Genomic DNA, 24,000 nt, shown 5'->3' with positions numbered 1-24,000 from the left:
CCAGCTCGGCCGCAACGAGGGGGACTCAGCTAAGTTTTGAAAGTTAGCGAAGCAGAGTTTATAAAATGAAATTTCTGAAGCGCAACTCAGACGAGACAACTGGCGGAGTGTGGACACCCAGGCGACGCGAGGCGATTATTGCCGTCGCCACCGCCGCCGCCGCCGCCCCCAGCAATAAAGTAACAGCAGCACCAGCAGTAGCAGTAGTGGTGGTGGTGCTGGTAGTGGTGGTGGTGGTGCTAAAATAGTAGCGGTAGTACTAGTAATGACAGCAGCAGTACCAGCATCAGCAGCAAAGTAGTAATAGTAGAAAAGTAGTAGCAGTACCAGTAACAGTAGTGGTAGTAGTAGTAGTAGTAGTAGTAGTAGTAGTAGTAGTAGTAGTAGTAGTAGTAGTAGTAGTAGTAGTAGTAGTAGTAGTAGCAGCAGCAGCAAAAACGCCAACAGAAATAGTAGCAGCAGAAATAGTAGTAAAATCAAAACCAGCACCAGTAATACTAACAGAAACCAGGGAAGGCAAAAGCTTAAGGAAGGGCGCACGCACCTCGTACCTACCTACCTACCTGCCTAGACTGCAAGATTAGAGCCGCGCATTTCTCCCCACAATGCCACCACCACGCTATCCATCCCCCGCAATTCTGGCTGGAGGCACTGAGCTCCCGGGAAAGTAGAAAACCCCTAATACTCGGGAATCCCAGATGTGACCACCACGGGAAGAAAAGGCGGGACACTAACCGACTTTATAAGGAGAAATACGAGAAAATTGGATCCCTAGGGCCCTTAAATTCTCCCTCAAGGCTGCGTCCTCTCGCGGCGGAAATTCGAATTTAAGGAAGCGGCTGAGATGAGGCGAAAATTAGATCAAGCAGTGAGAGAGAGAGAGAGAGAGAGAGAGAGAGAGAGAGAGAGAGAGAGAGAGAGAGGAATTGTGAGGATAGGAATATGGTTATGCTGGAGGCTCCTTCCTGGTGGAGGGTCAGCCAAGAGAGAGAGAGAGAGAGAGAGAGAGAGAGAGAGAGAGAGAGAGAGAGAGAGAGAGAGAGAGAGAGAGAGAGAGAGAGAGAGAGAGAGAGAGAGAGAGAGAGAGAGAGAGAATGGTACGTACTGCAGGGAGGGAGGGAAGGAAGGAAGGGAATAGTACCGGAGGGGAAATGAGAGAGAGAGAGAGAGAGAGAGAGAGAGAGAGAGAGAGAGAGAGAGAGAGAGAGAGAGAGAGAGAGAGAGAGAGAGAGAGAGAGAGAGAGAGAGAGACATGAACGAATAAAAAGCAAACAGATGAGGAAGGAGGTGATGGAAGAGAGAAGGAAGGGAATAACAAAGGGAAAGAGGGAGGGAGGGATGAAGGAAACACCGGAAAGAAAGAGGGAAAAAAACACACAGGCGATAAAAAGGCTTGAGTACGGCAGGGGAAAGGGACACAAAAATAGGGAGAAAAAATAAACTAAAAAAAAAAAACAATCTGAGCAAAGAGTTTGAGTGAAAAATGATGGAAAGGGAGCAAGATTTAAGGAAAACTACTGAAATTACTGATGGGAGTGGAACACAAAGAAAACCGAATGATTAAGAATGACGAATAGCAACACAGTAATAGATAGAAAGGAATACCTGGAAAAAAAAATAAAAAAATCGATACCTGAGGTGAAATATAAAGATCGAGATGAAAGAAAAACTGAAGAGGAAGCTTTGAATTAATAAACCGAAAAAAAAAAATAACAGATGAAAGAAAACGAACTTAAAAAAAATAATAATAATGTACTTTGTTGACTGTAAAATAAAATAAAAAAAACTCACATTAGTAGCTGTACATGAAAAAAACTATAAATACAAGAATAAAAAAAAATGAATGTAACAAAAATTAAAACCGTAAAGTATTCTAATAATGACAACAGTAATATTGATAATAAATACACACACGTGACATACTAAATTAACACTGAAAAAGGCTGGAAAAAAATTTAACAGGTGAGGTGTACCAAAGAATACCTGCGTGCCCACCTGTTCCACAGCTGTACCTGACCTTAATTAATTTCAATGTTCACCTGCCACCACCACGACCACCACCACCACCACCACCACGACCACACCTTAGCAATAATTTATGAAGCTTTAAAGGGAGTATAATCATGTAAGCTTCAGTTTGATTATACGGTACGCGGTGCAGATGAAGCTTGGACATCAGAAGTTAATACGATGATGTGCTTGCTCTCTCTCTCTCTCTCTCTCTCTCTCTCTCTCTCTCTCTCTCTCTCTCTCTCTCTCTCTCTTACCAGTGTTCTTTTTCGTTTGAATTTGAAAAATCTTCATAATCGAGGTTTTTCAGAGAGAGAGAGAGAGAGAGAGAGAGAGAGAGAGAGAGAGAGAGAGAGAGAGAGAGAGAGAGAGAGAGAGAGAGACAATCTGAGAGTTTTACCATCCTTGACAAATTTCTAAGGTATTCAAATGGTCACTTGTAGAAGAGTTTTGCATCAATATTTCCTTCAAAGTTTACCCTCCTCCTCCTCTTCCTCCTCCTCTTCCTCCTCCTCCTCTCTATCCTATTCCTCTATTCGCCTTCCTCCTCGTCTCCAGTCTTCCGTCCTTTCTTTCCTCCTGCTCCTCCTCTTCCTCCTTTCCTTTCCATCTCTCCTCTTAACCTTCTCACTTTTTTTGTTCTTTCCTCTTTCTCGTACATCCTCCCTTTTCTTTGCCCCTCTTCCTTCTTTCCCACCCTCTTCTTCACACTCTTCACGTATCTGTCCTTCCTCTTTCCTCCTCCTATTCCTCTTCACATTTCCTACCTTTCCTTTTCTGTCTCAACATTCTCCTTCACTTTCATTTCTCCTCCTCTTCCTTAACTTTTTCGCCCTTCCGTCTTCGTACTATTTCTTCTCGTCTCTTTCTCTCCTCCCTCTCCCTTTCCACTCTTCCTCTCTCTCTCCTCCTCTCCCTCTCTTTTAAGGTCTTAAGGGAGACCCTATGATACCTTTACGCTCTCACCTCCAATTACCATCCTACATACAGGGATCTACATATATTAGACTCTCTCTCTCTCTCTCTCTCTCTCTCTCTCTCTCTCTCTCTCTCTCTCTCTCTCTCTCTCTCTCGTGAAGGCGAACGAAGGCAGACAAGGGCTTACAAAGATATAACAGAGAGAGAGAGAGAGAGAGAGAGAGAGAGAGAGAGAGAGAGAGAGAGAGAGAGAGAGAGAGAGAGAGAAGGTGCAATATTGTTAATAATAATCTTTCCAAATATTAAATTGTGAATAAAAAAAATGTAAAAGAATAATATTATTAATTTAATTTCGAATATATGAAATGAGAAAGAGAAATGAAGACAATGAATACTGAGAAACTTAATCGACAGTAAGAAAAATATAGAAGCGAGTATACAAGAAGCAAGAAAGGAAGAAAAAAGAAAAGATAAATGAAAAGAAAAAATGAAGGATAAGAATTAGAAACAGAAATAAATTAAAATGGATACATAAAAAAAAGGGCCAGAAAAAAATAGGCAAGAAAAGAACCAGAATAAAACAATAAGAAGTAAAAACAATTGAAGGGAGACAAGATATAAAAAAAAGAAAATACAAGAAAAAAGCAAGAACAAAAATAAAAATACAGTTAGAAGACGCAAAGAATACAACAATACATGGAGAAAAAAAGAACAAAAAAAATACAATAAGAGGAAGCAAAGAATATAATACAAAAGGAAAAAAAAAGATGCATTGTAGCACGAATATAAAGGATGGTGAGCAGAATATGGAAGATTGTAAGGAGAATGGTGCGGGAGGCTTGAGAGTCGTATTACCATAGAAAAAAGGGTCTCTTTGGGCCATCCACCTCACTGGTAACACGATGCCTCCACGCTGAGGGATGGAATTCTGGCCCGAGACATGTGGTGGTGGTAAGGTAGGGAATGGCACCTTAGTGGGCCCTTTTTTTCTCTCTCTTTCTTCCCTTTTGTTGACCTTGACCAGTGCACCTCTTATATAAAAAAGTTGTGGTGATGGTAGTAGTAGTAATAGAAACAGTAGTAGTAGTAGTTAATATTACATGTCCTCCGTGCTCATCCAAACGTGCTTCAAATAATATTATAATGAAGTAACCGTGGCCTTTCACCAGCAAAATACTGAAGCGATACTTGATCACCTAGCAGCAAGAAAAAAATAAATAAATAAAACAGCAGCAGCAATGGACTTCAAACTATAAATATTCCGGCAACAGTTGGGGTTGCGAACAATGCATCAAATGGGAAGCGTAATATGACTCTTCTGTACGAAATTCAATTGATTAACTCAACGAAAACAAGCAATTTAAATATAAAAAAAAAAAAAAAAAAAAGCAACAGCCACTACATTATATAAGCGACGCAAGCAGCTCGACAGACACGCTCACATGAACACCAATTAATGCTTTCCCACACGGACATACATGGCTCGCACACGCACACGTACACACACACACACACACACACACACACACACACACACGGAACAGATGAGCAAGAATTCCAACAACGATAACATCACTTGGAAGAAAAAGGCGAGGAAATATTTTAAAGACAGCAACCCACACACACACACACACACACACACACACACACACGAGGAAGCAGACACACCAATGTTACTCTAAACTCCACCTCCTCCTTGTGCACGCCTGAGCCACCTAACAACAGCTTAACGACCTCGGAATCAGCAGCGGCAAGCAATCATTTCCCCTTCGCCAGGATCCCGAGCAGCAGCTGAGTGCGCGCGTTTCGGCAATTCACCGAGCTCGTAAAATTATCCTGATGTCGGCATCTGTCAGGGCGAGCAAGCCACTGATTCATGGACACTTGTGGATAAACTGCCCTGTTTGCCTCCTGCCTTCAAGTCTCGCGGGGGTCTGGTCGCCTCGTACGTCTTAAAGAAACGCGGATCTGTCCTCTTGTTAACGCGCGTTGCTCCCTCGTGTTTTATTTAAGTTTTGTTTAAGTTTTGTTTTCAGTCTTGCCTCATCTTCCAAGAGGGTTAAGAAACAGAAGGTTTTCTCAGTGTTGCATTATGTTGTTGTTCTGGGTAGAGGGGAAAATGTTGCGTTGTTTGTTACTGTTGTTGGAAGGTTTAGGAAAATGAGGGTTTTTGGTAGTTCGTTGCTCTGTTGTTTTAAGGGGAAAATGTAATGTTTGTCTTGCTGTTATTGTTTATTGTTGAGGGTTTGTTTTGAATGTCGCTGCGGAGAGATCAAGGTAACGATGTTGTTTGCGCGACGGTGTAGGGTTTTTAACAGGAATTGTGTATTGTGGCATTTGCGGTGAAAGGATGCTTGTCTGAAAGCTTTACCACTAAGACAGGACTCAATTTGTCAGCGTCGCTTTGTGGAAAAATATACGAACAATTCCAATGTTTTCTACTTTAAAATCTTTCTTTACTTTCACACACACACACACACACACACACACACACACACACACACTCACACACACACACACACTCACGCACGCGGGCGCGCGCGCGCGAGCGGTAATTAACCTGCCTGCCACTGAAGGCTTCCCTTGCAGCACTTGACGCTCGTCTATCAGTGGGAGCAGCGCCTCACCTCCCCTCACCTCGCCTCACTTAGCCTCACCTCCCCTCACCTCGCCTCACTCAGCCTCCCATCACCTGCCCTCACACCCCCTCACCTCGCCTCACTCAGACTCGCCTCACTCAGCCTCGCCAGATACTCGACCGCCGCTAGAGACCTCGCGCGTCGCCCTCACTCACCACTCACCTTCATCCAGACTCTTTTCCACAATACCTCAACTGATACTTACGAGGGCAATATCTACTATAGTACACATTTTTCGCTCCCTTCGCTCCCACGTGAAGGGATACAAGATGGCTGGCTTATCTACACGCTCACACTAATTAATGATATAATTTTGGAAGAAGCGCCGCTTTACAAAAGAAAGGTGGCGGCCGCGGCCTCGCCCTGAAGGTGTGCCGCTCCCCAGCCCGGCGCCTAGCTATCCTACGTTCATCCTTTCTTATACTTGCGCGTCCAATCTCGCCAGCAAGCCGCGAGGGGCCGCACCAAGGTCCGGGTTATCTTTACCCTCAGAATTGTTTTCATGGCGGAGGAGAAAGTGGCGTGCATTCTGTAAGCTTCGAGACAAGTTGCATTTGGCGATAGCGTCGACCCATTCGCAGTTCCTTACGATAACGACTCTTTCTTGGCATCTTTAGAGCATATTTCACGCCGCTGCTGGGAATTCTCTCAAACACGTTTATGAATGCCGAGTTTAAATGTACAGTTTCCAGATGCTGTTAATGGAGAGGCGGTGCAGCACTCACCATCACAGTGCTGAGCCAAGCCTGGTGCCCCGCCTGCAGCTAGCGGCTCCTCACGCACCTGAGCCATTAGCGGAATAAGCACCACAAGACAATGCACCGCGCCTTGCCACCGCGAGCCACAGACCAGGAGTGCGGAAGCTGACCTCACCCAGACGACGCGAAACAATATGATAAAAGAAGGAAGAATGGTGGCAATATTTTTAGTGCCACTTTCGAGTGCAGGGAAGTGCCACTGCAAATATATATATTACGAGAAACGTACCACACATACACACTTTCGTCTTCCTCCTATATCTGCTATACTCCATGTGTTATCTCTTTAACAGGTAATTAGCTAAAAGTTCTCAAACCACGCAAGAACCAAGAAGTCCGCTGCCATTTGGGAAACCTACGAATAAGTAATCACACAAACCCTCCTCGGACATTACATTTTCCATAGATTTCAACGAGAAGCACAACTAAACACTGGCAAAAGTTCAATTACCTTAATAATTCAATTCCCCTTATAATGGCAGCACCTAACACAATCTGTTACCGTATCGCAATAAACACAGGCACCAGGTTCTTTCTCCGCGTACTCTTCCTTCTACGAGTGAAGTTTCTCTTTAAAATCTTTTAGCCTAATTATAGCATAAAATCTTCAGCTCAAGTTATATTCTCTACCTGTCTAAACCAGGCGTGCGATAACCTCTTGTGTCCCTATCCGAAGGTAGGGAGGAGGAGGAGAGAGAGAGAGAGAGAGAGAGAGAGAGAGAGAGAGAGAGAGAGAGAGAGAGAGAGAGAGAGAGAGAGAGAGAGAGAGAGAGAGAGTGTGTGTGTTACGAGTAGAGAATCACCGAAAGAAGTGAAAGATTGCTAAATATGAAAAACCCTATTAACTGACTCCTTCACTGACTAAATTAACAGACTGAACCTCACTCCACAACATTGAGATTATATGGCGCCGAGGTGATAAAGGGGCAACGCACGCACACACGCGCACACACCCACCCACCCACACACACACAGGTCATTCACATGTCCCTTACACACACACACACAGGTCATTCACTTGTCCCTTACACACACACACACACACACACAGAAACACACAAAGGCTTCACAATTTAGTTTCCGTTACACCAGGGATTTCATTATGAAGCAACAATGAATCCTAACCAGCGGCTGCATTTCCATACGAGAGAATCATCGCTTGTTAAGGGAAACTACGCCTTAATCAACAATATTATGTACCACACATCTTGGGGCGATCACTACACGCAGGAAAGTATTACACAGGGACGGACACGAGAGAGAGAGAGAGAGAGAGAGAGAGAGAGAGAGAGAGAGAGAGAGAGAGAGAGAGAGAGAGAGAGAGTGTGTGTCAGCTGGCCTTAAGATACTCAGCTGTATCACAAAACGCAATCAAATGGGGAAGAAAAACTCGTTTCTCCACAAAATTAATCAAGTGAAAAGCGGTCTGGAAATTTTCACTGCTGAGAATCTTTTATAACGAGGAGACGCGATTCCCCTCCTCCTCCTCCTCCTCCTCCTCCTCCTCCTCATCCTACTCCTCCTCCTCCTCCTCCTCCTCGAAGCGACATTTTGAAAGTGGACGGACCCATTATTATCCTCTCTCTCTCTCTCTCTCTCTCTCTCTCTCTCTCTCTCTCTCTCTCTCTCTCTCTCTCTCTCTCTCTCTCTCTCTCTCTCTCTCTCTCCTCACTTGTCATCAACTGAACGAATTCTAGATGCCGCATAGTGTGGTGATAAAAGTGTGCATTAGCAATTCTCTCTCTCTCTCTCTCTCTCTCTCTCTCTCTCTCTCTCTCTCTCTCTCTCTCTCTCTCTCTCTCTCTCTCTCTCTCTCTCTTTTTTTGGTATGAAATGTCAGATGTAATTACCAATTTTTATTTTAACTTTTTCTTTTTGTCTGAGGCAAGAATTTTCTATTCAGATATATACTTTCTTTTTACGAATCACTACTCAATACCTAGTATCTAATCATCTTTAATATTCCAGCAATAACATCTAGGAGAAATGTTCAATAATGGTACTTTTTTTCCTTTCTACGAATAATTCTTTAATACTTATTGTTATCTATTTTCACCTTTAGTATCACTCCTTTGCTACGTATAATTCTTGAAAACTTATTGTTATCTATCTTCACCTTTAGTATTATTCCCTTATCGAACAATTTTTTTCTTACTTTATATTATAACTGAGGACAAAATATCTACAGAATCAACCTGGACAACGAGCAATTTTAACTATTTACAAGTCTAATATAACTCCTTCCACCTAACATCTTTCTTCTTATTGTAAACATGATGGCAAGATACCCACAATACCGAGCAGGACATTGTGCTATTTTAGTAACACTCGTCGGCGCCGCAGTCTCCAGGGGGATAGAAAACAACCCTGCCGGTCAACGTGCTGGGGACGAACATAATATCCGACAGAGGCAGCGGTTGTGAAGTTCGATTGAAGCAGGATTAAGACACAGCCGGGAATGATCACAACCGCAGGCCCCAAATTTAGCTTGTCAGAACTATGGGATGAAGAATGGGATGAGAATGGAACTGTGTAATACTATAAATGTGTGAGAGCCTAGTTACAGTATACAGGTTTTAGTCTAGGTTGTGATGTCCAGTCTCAATCTACGTACGTGCGTCCAGGAAATGGAAAACAATTTGTACAACTCGATCATACTATACCTTACTAACAGAACCAGAGAGAGAGAGAGAGAGAGAGAGAGAGAGAGAGAGAGAGAGAGAGAGAGAGAGAGAGAGAGAGAGAGAGAGATGGAAGGAAAGGCGGAAGAAGAGATAAGAATACGAGTGAACGCCGGCATAACTCACCACGGCTGTCCATTTAGTTCTAAAGACACAACTACATCAGTAAGTCCCATTGCGCCAGGAAACCAAGAACATCCAATCAAAACAAAATAAGAAACAAATCCTGAAAGCAACTAAAACAAATACGAGCCTATAGAGATGCGGACAAACGCTTCCAGAGGTGACTGACACACCGACACACACACACACACACACACACACACGTTCAGCCTGAGTGAGTCATTTGATAGATGTAGTGTAATGTCTATAATGATGTAACAGACGCCGTGATCTTTGTGGGAGGTAAAAACAAAGGATAATATAAGATAATCTACAAGTGAAAACTATATGATATTAAACTAAGTGATAGTGAAAATAAGCTCGTCTCTCTCTCTCTCTCTCTCTCTCTCTCTCTCTCTCTCTCTCTCTCTCTCTCTCTCTCTCTCTCTCTGCAGCAAACAAAATAAGCGCAAAACAAAAAACGTTTCAAAGTCGATCAGTTGTGTTCTTTCTCTTTGCCATGAAAATTGGCATCGTTTCCTGTATGTATAATCGACTGGTCACTGAATAAATGCAATGAACGCAACGCTCTCCCAGTCAATCAGTTTCCATGACAAAATTTATCACGAAACCCATACATTTTATTTATTTATCCATCAGCTCCCTAGAGACATGAAACCTGACAGAGAGAGAGAGAGAGAGAGAGAGAGAGAGAGAGAGAGAGAGAGAGAGAGAGAGAGAGAGAGAGAGAGAGAGAATGATAATTGATAGTTTATTTCATTGGCCTTAAGAAATACACTGGTACTGATCAAATAACAGCGCAGAGAGAGAGAGAGAGAGAGAGAGAGAGAGAGAGAGAGAGAAGAGAGAGAGAGAGAGAGAGAGAGACTAGCAAGGGAAAACGGGGATACATAACAACTGAACAACTCGAGCAGGGGAGGAGGGAGCGGTGGAAAAATAGAAAACGGAGGAAGGGAAGTAGCAGACAGCGCACATGACGCCGCGCAGACTTGGGCGGAGGGAGGCGAGAGGAAGGGATAGTGAGGGAGGGAGGGAGGGGGAGGGAAAGGGGGCACTTCTCTCCCTCCTACACGCCGCTCTGACTTATCACGGCCACAACTTAGGTCCCGTGTTGACTCATGGCGCCGCTAACAGTCAGAGCAACCACAGATCAGCCAATAAACACGGAAACTATATTATTTTCACCATTCTGGGCGCCGCGTCACCTGTCACACATCGGATTAAATGTCACGGACTTAACTAGCGCTGCTAATAACTTCTGATGCCACCAGTACTGGCGCTAAAAAGCATAGCATTAGGTAATGAATCTTGTCACTCACGCCTCATAATCAGTCTTTTCAGGACAAACGAAAATTAACTGCGTATATTTTGATCTGGCGACTTGCGTAAACCTTCGCTATTACGCCATGTGACTGCGTTGTTGCTGTGATGGTTTCAAGAATCTATCAATGTTTGTAACCCAAATAATCCACCTAGATTATCAGCACGTTTCTTTTCCCGTTCTCTCATGCATTGCCAGCTGATATAAGTGGTAGGAAGATCAGCACATCCAGTCGTTATACACCAACAACTTTCTCTCTCGCTCTTCTCTCTCTCTCTCTCTCTCTCTCTCTCTCTCTCTCTCTCTCTCTCTCTCTCTGTCATACACACACACATTCCTGGTATTCTTCACACTCACCACGGTCTCCAAGCAACTTCGAATGCACCAGATTTCTTCACCACACCAGGACACGCACTCACCACACACACTTCTGCTTCCGTCTGAGTGTGTCTGGTCTTCCAAGTTCCCTCCCCGCTCTTCCTCCCTTCGCCCTTCACTTGCCCCCCTCCTCCCTTCCATTCCTACCCACTTCCTACCCTTTGAAAGAAAAACGGAGCTGACGAGGGCAATAATAATACGCTTGTTATGTCATTACACTTTGGTTGTTAATGGGGACTGTTTCTCATGTTTTGTGTTAGTTACCCTACGTATATTTGTAAAGCTAAAGATAAAACTAGACACTGAAAAGTTTTGATTGCTCAGTTATTCATTTTCTTGTCAGTGTTACCTTTTTATAATCATACTTTAAACTTGCACTAGGCTATTTCTTTTTTCTCTATTTCTTTTAGCCTGAGCAGAAGCCAATGTAGTCAACGAGTTAAAACAAATAAAATACACTAAATTACAGACACAAAGATTTTTAACTTCTCGCTTACCATTTTGCTGTCAGTGTTTCCTTTCAGAATCATGCTTTATATTTTGCACTAGACTTTTTTTTTCTTTATGCCTGAAGAAACCAAATTAGTCCACGACGCAATGAAAGAAGCTTACGATTTTCCGCTTCGACACAACAACATATTCAAGGCGTATGTTGAATGTATGCTTTCAAATAATGAGAATGTGAAAAGGAAATAGGGAATGTGCTTAGTTAATTGGGAAAAGAAGCGATCGACTTACACACACACAGACACACACACACACACACGAACGATTATATCTTACACCAATGTCACAAAGCATTCTATATTCTTTTACTATTATTGTTGCATCTGGGGCTATGTAGGGTTGTTCACGAGACTATCCCTTCCGTCAGAGGCCACAGTGCGAAGAGTGTAGATGTGTGTGTGTGTGTGTGTGTGTGTATGTGTGTGTGGAGCTTTCTCTGGGGCACCACATTTGGTATTGCCGGCCTGGTATATAGAAAGATAGATTATTATATCAGAATGCAAGTGAATACCGAACCAATATGTGTTAATAGATACTTCTGCATGCTGTACGTTAAGAATATGTGCCTGGATGTCGAATGTCAATAATATGCTCCTGAATATTAAAAGAAAAGGCACAGGCACTTGTCATGTAACTGTCAGGATAAACTGCTCACATACACGCATGCAATTTTGTAATACGAGTCATGAAGTAATACACACTAACTGAATTCGCAACTGCATGCATTTCTGAGCCCTGGGAAATGGTCTAAAAATGAACTGGCAGTAAGCATGTGAAGCATTAGCTGAGTAAAGGGTGATTAAGGCTTCTCTTGGAAATACTCTTCAGGGCGCAAGAAGACGAGTTGCTTAAGACCTGATCTCCCAATTACTGATGATTGGAGGGATTCTGTCGAGAGAGAGAGAGAGAGAGAGAGAGAGAGAGAGAGAGAGAGAGAGAGAGAGAGAGAGAGAGAGAGAGAGAGAGGCAGTAAGAGTGACGTTGTCGGAAAGAACTTGGAGAGGGAAAGAAGATAAGAACACTAAAAGGAAGATAAGAAGGCGGCAGTGGAGAAAAAAAAAATGGGAGGGAGGCGAGGCAGAGTGAAAAGATAGTCGTGGGAAGAATAAGGAGGCAAGGAAATAGGAGGAAAAGGGAGAGGAAAGGAAAATGGAAGATGATTATGGGGAAACGAAGGGAGGAAGTTAAAGGGAAAGGGAAAAGGTAAGAGGTAAATTTAAGGAAAGCGAAGGTGAGAAATGACAGAGGGAAAAGCAAAGAAATAGAGAAGAGACGTAGGGAGAGAAAAGCACAAGGGGGAGAGAGGCAAGGAGAGGCAAAGGATGAAAAGAGACAGGGAGAGAAGAGAGAAGGGAGAAGAGAGGTAGGGAGAGGAGAGCGAAGGCTGATGAGAGAGGAAAACAAAGAGTAAGAGGCAAAGAGAGAAGGGTGAAGGGTAAGAAGAGAAAGGGAGAGGCAAACGAAGGGAGGAAGAGACAAGGAGAGGAGGATGAAGGGTGAAGAGAGAGGGAAAGGCAAACAAGGGATAAAAGAGGCAGAGAGAGAAGAGTGAAGGATAAGGAGAGACAGAGGGAGACAAACAAAGGATGAAGAGAGAAGAGCGAAGGGTGAAAGGGAGAGAGGGGGCAAGGGAGCGCAACACGGTAGTCACATTTCATAGATAAAAGCAATTACTGAAGGCTTGGGCAAATATCCTTCTTGTCTCGGATAATTGACTCACTCGACCTGCCTAGACTATCTTAATTACTTCAGATGAGACGCGACGAGACGAGGATGAAGACGAGTCGTTAACGTGTATTTCGTTAGTTACGTGGCTCTCTCTCTCTCTCTCTCTCTCTCTCTCTCTCTCTCTCTCTCTCTCTCTCTCTTGCAGGCCCTAAGTGGTCGCCAATTCTGTAGTAAAGAGCGTCCGCTGAACTTTTCTTTTTCCGCACCAAAATCTACGAGACGTTTCGATGACACCGATTTTACCCTTGACTTCCTCCCGGCATTTGTCTTCCGAGCACCAGATGGCCCTCTTGATTTCAATTGATTTTCCTCCTTTTTTTTTTCCGCCTCTTTTTTTTTTTCCTGATTTTGTATTATCGGTCTTGGTTATTTTATTGCATTTTTACTTTGGTGGGTTATTTAGTTGCATATCGTAATTTTTTTTTTTTTTCTGTATTGATGATCGTTACTAATCATTTCCATTTCTCTTTTTCTGTCTTTTCCTCGTTCTTCGTATTGGCAATATCGACAATTCTGTTTCATTTTCAAATCGGTACTTTTTCTTTGCTTAGTTGCATATATTTCTTTTTCTATATTAATTGTCGTTATTGACCATTCCCATTTCTTTTTCTTTGTCTCTCCTTTCGTATTGTCAATATTGTTTATTTTATTGTATTTTTAAATAGGTATGACTTTTCAGTTGCATGTTTTTTTTTTTTTTTCTATGTTAATGATCGTTACTTCCATTTTCTTTTTTTTCCTTTTTCACTTTTCATGTTGTCAATTCACTTCATTGATTTTTTTACATCGATAGACTTTTTTTTCTTAGTTGCATATGTTTTTATTTTCTATATCAATGCTCGCTACTGACCACTTCCACTGTATTGCATTTCGACAAAGCGTATTATTTTTTAACCTACAGTTTTCTTTTTATTCTATATTGATAGGGATTATGGAAACCAAGCTTTGCGATCCCTGTCATTGGGTGTTTCTTAAGTAACTCATTAAATAAATTGTTCATTATCCTTTTGTAAAAGAAGCTAACTGTCGAAAAATTATATATTGTCGTTGGCAAAGAAATGTGATACTAATTATAGTGATGTAAAAGTAACGTAAAGAAAAAAGTAAAGTACAAAAAAGAGAACTATATTAAGAACAAAGTGGAAACACCTTTAGATAATAACATGGGCAGTATTTGTAAGCATAAGTCTTTAAAAACAAATGTGCAAATTAGATGCAATTAAGTAAAATTAAGTAATGAGTCTAACATGTTGAAAAAAGTAAAAAATATAGCAAAGACAAGCCGACTTACCTTATGCAAGTGATCCCTTAATTGAAAGCAGGGACTGGAGAGCACCTGTGGAAAGAAGGCAAGTGCTCAGGTGTTCAGGTGTTGCAGGTACAATTCGTCCTCTTACCTGACATCCTCGGGCAGCAGAAAGGGGACAAAAAGAGACACATTCCTCACATTCCCCATCATTCACTGCAAAGATCAACAACAGACACGCGGTGAGCACTTGACATTTTATTTTCCAATATATTTATCATACAAAACAGGGACAAGTACACTCTAGTATAACATCTGATTCTATGGTAACACTTTCAACATAAAAATAAATTGGAACATCCAGAAGGAGTCACTTTTTTATTTATCTTCATTATTTGTCTAATGTCATACCGGAGAAAAGACAGTCTAACGTCCCTTTTTTATCATTCACCTTCCTCCTTGACACACGGGAAGGAAGGAGAGGCTGAGAGGCGGCTCGTGAGGCTGTGGGTTTTCTCTCACTCTGCTCCCCTTCGCCTCTCCCCTTCTCGCACCTCCATCAGTTAGTTCCTTTGTCCTGTATGGCGTGAACAGCCTCGCGTCGGTCGTTGCATCTCGCACACGGGTTGGGACACAGACGCACTCTACAGGAGGTGGCCAAGATTTATTCATCTCTGTATCTTGTCCTTCGCATCTCTTGGCCGGGACAATACCAAACACTGCTCTTTTTTCCTCCCTGAATCACTCCCCGCCCTCCCTTCCCTCCCTCCCCATCAAGCCTCGGACAACACTGATGAACGCCTACACCAACTCAGCTCCGCGTAAACACCAAATTCCCCGTAAAAAGACGCATTTACGAGTTCAAAGAAAAGAAGGAGAAGGTGTAATGTTCGTTAGTTCTTGTTTTAATACTTCCAGTAAAAGTGTTTGCTGGTGATGAGTGCACGGTGAGTGCTGCCGGCATCTGAGAGAGGACATGTCACTCTTTTCCTTGGCACTCAATGTTTTAAAGATGAGAGAACAGTGCCTATGTCGGGAGGGATTGGCACTGCCTCTCTCCCTCCCTGTGGCTCCTGACGATGACGGAATGGCCAAGAGAGATAAGTTATGAGCCATTTTCCAATATCTTTCCATTTAATCGTGACACTTAACAACCAACGTGTATGTGGCGGGTGCTGCAGTCATGGATCTCGTGTGCGGGGGTTGAAGAGGCCTCCTGCAAGACCCTTTGAGCGGGTAGCACTTACAACAGCGCCACCCGGTCAGGTGCTCACCGGTATTGATTTTGTGATTTTCTCTCGCACCGGTAATTTCTTATCTCTCACACCTGTGATTTCACGTCTTTCACACCTGTAATTGCCTTTCTCTCCTACTCGTAATCACACGACTCGCGCCTTTAATACCGCGTCTCGCACCTGCCAATTTCAGCATCTCTTGTACGTGCGTATAACTGTCGGTCTCTCGCACCTGTGATTGCATGTTTCAGTGGACAGGTATAACGTCAAGGTCTGTGATTCACCATAAATGTTTTTTTTTTTTTCCCTTAGTGTTTTGACTTCATGAGCCTCGTCCAAAATGTCTATCAAAACAAAGACTCAACTCCTCAATATCATTACTTTTTTTTGCGTGATTTACACTTTTATATTACATTTCGTAGTGGCTGAATGTGATAGGAACTCCATTCGTAAAAAGTTACTGTGAGACATTTTACGAGTACATCAGATTAATTAAATACACCTGGGACTTCACACTCCACACCTATATCACGTTTATTGTGACGAGCAACACAGGAAAACATTAACACCAGGTTATCCCATGTTCAAGGAGAGACAGAGAGAACGCCCGGCTGATGGAGGCCACGCCGAGGACGAGGACAGAACACTCAGGGCGGGGAGGAGAGCAGGGCAGTGGCGCGCCCTTCATCTTCCACCACCTCAAGACAGAGTGAACGTGGGACACCGGACACTGGCGGATATGTCTTCGTCCCACAGCAGCCAACCAGCGTCTGGACACACACACACACACACACACACACACACACACACACACACACACACACACACACACACACACACACACACACACACACACACACACACACACACACACACACACACACACACACACACACACACACACACACACACACGCTATAGATTCGATAATTAACTCTATGCATCGAGGGAGGGGCTGAATAGAAAAAAAGAATGATGATAATAATAATAACAATATCCACACTTCACAGTAATAACGTCATGATTCCACCGACGAATATAATAACCTTGTTCTTTCTTCAATATATGTATATAAACTCCAATATATACACCGTTAGTCCAGCGTCCATCAGGCAAGCCTCGCAACGCGCCCACTCACTCACTGTGGCGCCCAAGAGCACACACACAACAGGGCGCCGAGTCCAGTCTCTCTACAAGTTACTCTGGAAGACCCGCGGGAAGGGCGAGGGCGTCGAGGAGCAGCGGGCCCAGCAGGAAGAGCGCCAGGGTCTGAGGTAGGACACGAGGCCCGGCGGAGGAGGCGCTCTTCACGCCAAGCTGCCGGACCTGAGTCTTCTCGTTGTCCGCCCCCTTCTGGCCGCGGCCGCCCTCCGCCCCGGGCTCCGTCGTCTCTGTCAAGGGGAGAAAGCCTGCGATTAGAGGAGGAGGAGGAAGAGGGCGAGGAAAACGGCATCGACACAGGAAGGAAAGGAGAAGAGAACATGACCACAATGACGATGAAAAATGAATGTCAAAAGTCTGTGACGAGAGAAGGAAGATGACAACAGTGTAAATGGAAATAAAGAGGGAATGAACGACAAAGACAAGGACGATGAAGAATACGAGAAATGGCGTTATGACAGAGTGTCCTTATGAAAGAATAGACCGAGGAAGACAACAACAATGACAATGACGAAATGAGAAAGGAGATAAGAAGGACTTCCAGAAAATATGAGGAGCAGGAAGACAGGAGCAAAAACACCGATAATACCACCGTGGGGAAAAAATAAATAAATAAAAATAATCGAGATTGATAATACACTGAGAAACACACGGAAGCGGGAAAAAAAAACGAAAACAGAAACAAAAACAAAAACCAAGAACGCACATGAAAATTACACAAGATTAAAGGTACGTGCGACGTAACGTTAAGTGATATTTACACACACACACACACACACACACACACACACACACACACACACACACACACACACACACACACACACACACACACACACACACACACACACACACACACACATACACACACATCTACAGTATTCATCGTTAACTGAGAGAGAGAGAGAGAGAGAGAGAGAGAGAGAGAGAGAGAGAGAGAGAGAGAGAGAGAGAGAGAGAGAGAGAGAGAGAGAGAGAGAGAGAGAGAGAGAGAGAGAGAGAATGTGCGTGTGTACACCAAAAGACAAGGGAGGAATAATAGGAATAATCAACAATTATGTCATTACAACACCCTAATCATGAAGATTTCCCCTGCGGTGTATTGCAGGATTCAGCGAGGGAGGCGCGGCTCTCAACCAGTATTTGTATCAGTGGGGCTGTGCAACTTGATCTCAAGGTACACAGATACATACACAGGTATACAAATACAGAGCCAGTCGATAATCACAGGTATGGTGCGTACAGGTAGCCAAGACAACTCGACGGGAGGTGTATTAGTTCAAAGGAACACAAAACGATCACAAAAGATGAACAAATGTCAAACAACTTCTGGCTCTTATGATGTTTGTTGTTGTTTGGCTGTCTAATCTAAAGTAAGGGATGCAAGATAGTATTGGTGGAAACTGCAATGGTGTTATTTATAAGTGACTCCATTAATGCATTTAAATCCATGAAAAAAATGAGCTATTTCTAGTAAAGCCCAAAGATGAAATTGCTATGCCGCGTTTTACCGTACCGTCATGTTACTTTTGTTATGCTAAGGTGCGTTACGCTACAAAATGTTGTCTTGCGTTAGGAACAGCTGATTTACGTTACTTTATGCTGCATCACGTCACGTTAGTTAAAGCTTTGCACATTACGATGGAGTGTTCAAGTTAAATTTAGTAAGTCCGGGTTATTGAAGATTGCATCACATCATTAAGTTTGATCGTGCTGTGTAAAAAAGTCTTTCCAGCGTTACATTACATCACGGTGCCTCGTAATATGTTGCTTTGGCTCATACTCACCGTCATCAACAGCTTATATAATTAAACAGGACAAAGACTGAATATGGGCAATGCTAGAGGCACGTAAATCAGGTTAGGATACATTGCACACCCTACTTACCGACCATGACGAGGACGAGGACCGAGGAGGGCGTGGCGTTAGCCGGCTGGCAGGTGTAGTTCCCGGCGTGGGTGTCGGACACAGAGGACACAGTCAGGACACTGCCGGAGTAACCACAGAAGGCGTCAGTGGGCGGTGGGATAAGAATGTCGGTACGAACTTTATATTCTCGCAAGGAACAGTAATACTACGTGTGTGGAGGGCGGCGGGGCACTGTAAGGAGGGTCGTGGGCGGCGTACCTGCGGGGTTCGATGAGGCAGGTATTGCAGTATTGCCTGGGTGCGCCCGGGAACTGCTACCTTGGCTGTAAACTGAGTCATATCCGAGGGTGTCGTGGCGATATTGTGGCGCGTGTGGGGCAGGTGGAACAGGTGCTGGGACCATGGGAGTCTTAGAGGTGGAAGGTGCTAGGTATGGTGTGGTAATGACGGGGAGGTGTGTTGTGGGGGATGATGGGAAGGTGATAGGGGTGTAGTGGAAATGTAGGGAGGTGGAGGGTGATAGGAATGGTGTGTGGGGATGACGGGAAGGTGGCAGGGGTGATGTGGCAATGATGGGAGGTGAAAGGTGGCAAGTGTGATGTGTCTTATTAATATTCTCGATTCTACGTAACTGAGTCACTGTTTATCTGTAACGAAAGTCCAACAAGGGCACGGGAGATGAAAGATACTAGTGATAGTGTGATAAAGAAAACATTCTAACTGAAATTCTACCCGAGTTCCTTGTACAGCAGTGACAAGGACAGGTATCACGTGCTCACCTGTGACAAGCTCTGCAGTGTCAGGTGTCAGCATCCCCTAGCTGTGACAAAAAGGACAATACAGATGTAAGCGTTTCCTGCATACCTGTGATCCCTTTCCAGCGTGAAGTTGACACCTCGTCTCTTGTCGAAGTTGATCATCTTGGAGTCCTGATACCAGAAGACATACTTGAGGGGCAGGTGGGCGTCCTTCACCGTGCACACCAGCCTCAGGGTGCTGCCGGCAGCCACATGGCGCTCGGCGGGGCCTTGTAACTCACTCCAGGCGGCTGACGGAGGGAAGGAGGGGACGTGGTGAGACAAAGAGAAACACAAAAGGAAGAACAATAAGCAGCTGACGTGTGTGTGAGAGTGCGTGTGATAAACCACGTAGTTTAAAGTAAGGGAGGTAGAATAGTAAAGGGAAGGGATACACACACACACACACACACACACACACACACACACACACACACACACACACACACACACACACACACACACACACACACACACACACACACACACACACACACACACATGAACAAATACACACGCACAACTCATAAATTGACGCACGCAGATACTGAAACATGCTCACAAACGCTGAACATTCTCTCTCTCTCTCTCTCTCTCTCTCTCTCTCTCTCTCTCTCTCTCTCTCTCTCTCTCTCTCTCTCTCTCTCTCACAAACAGAAACGCGCTTTATCTCTGCCCAAAACTCGCCAGATTGGTTCTTTCTCTCACACACAAAACTATCCCAAATTTGCCGTGAGTAAATATTACCGAAGAGAGAAAAAATACGCGACTGGCAAAAAAAAAAGTTAAAAAAAAAAAGGTTCCAGTCGGGAGAACACCAACAAAATTAAAATTCCAGCAGGTCATGCCTTCAAAATACAGTTTATCAGAGTAGCGGCAGAGCAATTTGCGCCGTGTCACAAACTCCTCATCGTCCTAACTTTTCCAGTCACTAATGATCGTAATTAAAAAAATGTCGCTTTGTGTCCCCTTTTTTCCCCATATTAATATCTATTTTTTTTTCCTGCCAATATGTAAGCCACTTTTGTGTGACTCGAATTTTAGAACTTACAGACACTTCCTTTAATTGGACAGTTGCACCTCTCTCTCTCTCTTTCTCTCTCTCTCTCTCTCTCTCTCTCTCTCTCTCTCTCTCTCTCTCTCTCTCTCTCTCTCTCTCTCTCTCTCTCTCTCTCTCTCTCTCTCTTGCCACTAAAGTTTCTCCCGCCATGGATAAGTGAGCGGCCACAGGGAGGAAGGAAGGAAGGAAGGAAGGAAGGAAGGAAGGAAGGAAGGAAGGAAGGGAAGGAGGAAGGAGGAATCTTGCTGAGGGAATATTCAGCAGCAGGGGCGGGGCAGCGGTGGTTAGCGGGCGTCTCCAGTACAGGTTAGCGCTGGTAAGAGGACGATGTAAGTGGAGAGTAAGGTAGAGACTGTGACTAGCTTAATTTCTCCACTGTTCTTGATGTTCGCTGATGTGTCTAGAGATTTTACTTGATGTTCTGGCCCGCTGATTGGTTCGCTTATTGCCATTTTTTTTTTTTTCATAGTGTAGCAATCTCACCATATTTCTACCAAACCTCTTGTCTATTTGTAAGATATCGGATTTTTACTGATGCAAATAGTGCAGTATCTTACAAACAAATAAGAGCGTTGGTAGAAATACAAGGTCAGTTTTTCGTACATATAAAAGAAACCAGGAATTCTTGCACCAATTAGCGGGTTACAGTGGCGCAGGGACAGAGGTGGCATGTTAGGTTGGGTTACGTTAGGTTACAGTGGCCCGGGAACAGAGGTACCATGCTGTTGCGTCCTTAAGTGGAGAGAGAGATTGCGACAGTTCGTGACACCAATTATACGTTTGTACGTGTTCTTATCTCATGTATCTAGGGATTAGAATGACTGTGCTTCTCTCCCTGACCTCTGTGACTTGCCTGCTTTCTTTGTAATAACGATAACCTTTCAGAAGAGTAAATCATCTGCTAGTTGCTTAGAATGTCCTCTTTGCTGTTTGTGCGTAATTCTGTTGACCTCTCCACTATACCCCTCAGACTTATGCTGCCTGTATATGCAACCTCTGAGACTTCCACCCTACCTATTCAACCCTCAAGATTTTTCCTGCCTGCCTACGTGATTCCTAAGCCCTTCCTGCGTTCCACGCCTTGACATCTCAGAACTGGCCATCTGGGTGAAGAATAGAATAACTTCAGTGTCGTTTGTGTACTGTGTGTGACCCCAGGTGACCTCCAGACTCTCTAGGGGTCAATATGTATTTTGAAGAGGATCACACTTGTACCGATGGACAACATGGACACGACAGGTAGGCCAGGACGCGGCCAATACAAGCATAATGAACAGCGGTGACACCTTTACAAGCAGATCACAGGGTTCGTTTTGCCTCCACCGCCTCATGCTTCTCGTCCACTACATGTCGTTTCGTCAACACACGCAGCAAGAGTCGTATTTTGCCATAATTCACTGCCACTCGCTTATTACATTTCCCCTGTTAATGAATTCCAGTGTATCATCGCGCAGGATCACCCAGTAAACCCCCTCGCCACTGACTGCATCACCACGTCACATGAACGCCCGCACACGCACTCATCCCAGTCACTGCCTCATCATCACATCATCACTGGACAAAATATAGAGATACACATAAAACACAACACCGCCAATGGCTTACTCTGGTCAACACGCCCCGCCTCCCCCCTGCGTGCTGTGTGCTGGGAGTGTGTCTGTGTGTCTGACCCTCACTCACTGCCACTACAAACCATCCTCAGCCATACTCCCTTTATCTACAACACTATTTAACCCCTTCTCTTACTCCTCCGACTCTCCCCTCTGCACTCCCTCATCCGCAGCTATACAGACCACCCTCATCCCTTCTATACTCCTTCCAACTACACCTTTATTTAACCCCTTCTCTCACTCTCCTAACTCTCCACCCTACACTCCCTCTTCTATACAAGCCATACACATTTATATTTCATCTCTGTCCCAGCAACATTCCCCCAAAATACCCACAATATCCCTTTCTAATTTGCAACCAGACCCCAGCACATTTCCTACTCCCCTCCATCCGTTCTCTAATCCTACAGCTGTCTTAATACCTACACTTCCTCTTACTCCTTCTGTCATCATCTCAAAACTCTGACGTCCCCTTCTGTAACTGTAAACTACCTCTAATTCTTTCTTTCTTCCAGCGTCACTCTCACAGCTATCCTCTCTTAGCTCCCTCCCTTGCTTACTCCACCACTCCTTTCACATGTTTTGTCTTTTGTCCTCTCACCCTCCAGCTTGTCACCTCCTGTATCACCTCTCCTTCCCCTCACACTAACCACTCCATCATCTCCCCACCTGGTCCTTCGCTACCCCTCACCGAACGTAACATAAGCTTTATATCATTCTATCGATCATATTCTGAGACATTTCCGCCCTCACTGTGACTATTTTTCGAAGACTTTAGTTGAAGTGACACAGGTTTTTAAGTATGTTTTTTTTTACCGCCCTAGCGAAAGATTTACAAGACTTCTACGTTACTAAAAGGAGGGACAGTTTTGAGAACACGGCTAATCAATTCTATGGCCTTTGAAAGTAGTCGTGGTGAGAGAGTAAAGCTATTCTGAATACGGGTTTTATCTCTAATACGAGTACATGTCCAGCATCGCACTCTATACCTCTATCTCACTCCCACCCCTTTCTTTACCCCTCCGCATCTCCCTCTTCCCACACTCCCTGCCTCTTCCCTCCGCTCCCCCCCCTTCCCTTCATCAATGCACCGGTACATATCAGTGGGTCGAGCTCACGCCCTAATATACGACTAAGCTAGGTGGGCCCAATATACATCAGCATGATTTAACGCACCATCATCCCTCACGCGCTCACAGATAGCGGGCCAGAATTTATTAGCGATACGTAAAATGGATGAAAGGTAAAAAAAAAAAAAAAAAAAGGGGGGAAGAAAAATATCAAAAGGAAAAATTATTGAGAAAAAAAGAGAGGGAGAGATAGAGAGAGAGAGAAACTGGCCTGTGATTTCCATTATTCCTTTCTGAGTGACTTTTTTTTCGGTTATTATTTTTTCTGGGTTACTGAAGGGAAAGGAGAGAGAGAGAGAAAGAGAGAGAGAGAGAGAGAGAGAGAGAGAGAGAGAGAGAGAGAGAGAGAGAGAGAGAGAGAGAGAGAGAGAGAGAGAGAGAGAGAGAGAGAGAGAGAGAGAGAGAGAGAGAGAGAGAGAGAGAGAGAGAGAGAAACAAGAAAAAAATCACCTAACTTTTGGAATGGAAGTAAAGGTTTATCTTTTATTTATGTCAACCTTCTGTACCAAGAGAGAGAGAGAGAGAGAGAGAGAGAGAGAGAGAGAGAGAGAGAGAGAGAGAGAGAGAGAGAGAGAGAGAGAGAGAGAGAGAGAGAGAGAGAGGAGAGAGAGAGAGAGAAGAGAGAGAGAGAGAGAGAGAGAGAGAGAGAGAGAGAGAGAGAGAGAGAGAGGAGAGAGAGAGAGAGAGAGAGAGAAAGAGAGAGAGAGAGGAGAGAGAGAGAGAGAGAGAGAGAGAGAGAGAGAGAGAGAGAGAGAGAGAGAGAGAGAGAGAGCAAAATACAAGACAGTAGCCCAATCCAGTATCTTCTTCCTACCTACCTTACAGAAAA

At 44.0% G+C, this 24,000-nt stretch overlaps 2 protein-coding genes across 6 annotated transcripts in view; both read right to left on the bottom strand.

The window, feature by feature from the left end:
- The window catches only part of LOC135112048 (uncharacterized), a 194,779-nt gene extending 183,838 nt beyond the window's left edge, over positions 1-10,941 (bottom strand). For all 4 annotated transcript variants that reach the window (XR_010274018.1, XR_010274020.1, XR_010274019.1 and 1 more), the window contains exon 1: positions 10,808-10,941. The gene's annotated coding sequence lies outside the window, so the exon portion shown is untranslated. The remainder of the gene's footprint in view (positions 1-10,807) is intronic.
- A 3,611-nt stretch (positions 10,942-14,552) lies between these two features.
- Positions 14,553-24,000, bottom strand: part of LOC135112047 (junctional adhesion molecule B-like) — a 155,793-nt gene continuing 146,345 nt past the window's right edge. For both annotated transcript variants that reach the window (XM_064025919.1, XM_064025920.1), the window contains exons 6-8: positions 19,439-19,622; positions 18,593-18,693; positions 14,553-16,935 (exon numbers count right to left, since the gene is read on the bottom strand). In XM_064025919.1, coding sequence (XP_063881989.1) covers positions 16,742-16,935; positions 18,593-18,693; positions 19,439-19,622 — 479 coding nt within the window. In that variant the 3' untranslated portion in view covers positions 14,553-16,741. The remainder of the gene's footprint in view (positions 16,936-18,592; positions 18,694-19,438; positions 19,623-24,000) is intronic.

This window comes from Scylla paramamosain, chromosome 23 (assembly GCF_035594125.1).
Source record: "Scylla paramamosain isolate STU-SP2022 chromosome 23, ASM3559412v1, whole genome shotgun sequence".
Taxonomy (NCBI): Eukaryota; Metazoa; Arthropoda; class Malacostraca; order Decapoda; family Portunidae; genus Scylla; species Scylla paramamosain.
The sequence above is the reverse complement of the archived record's forward strand: the minus strand, read 5'-3'. Positions and strand labels throughout refer to the sequence as shown.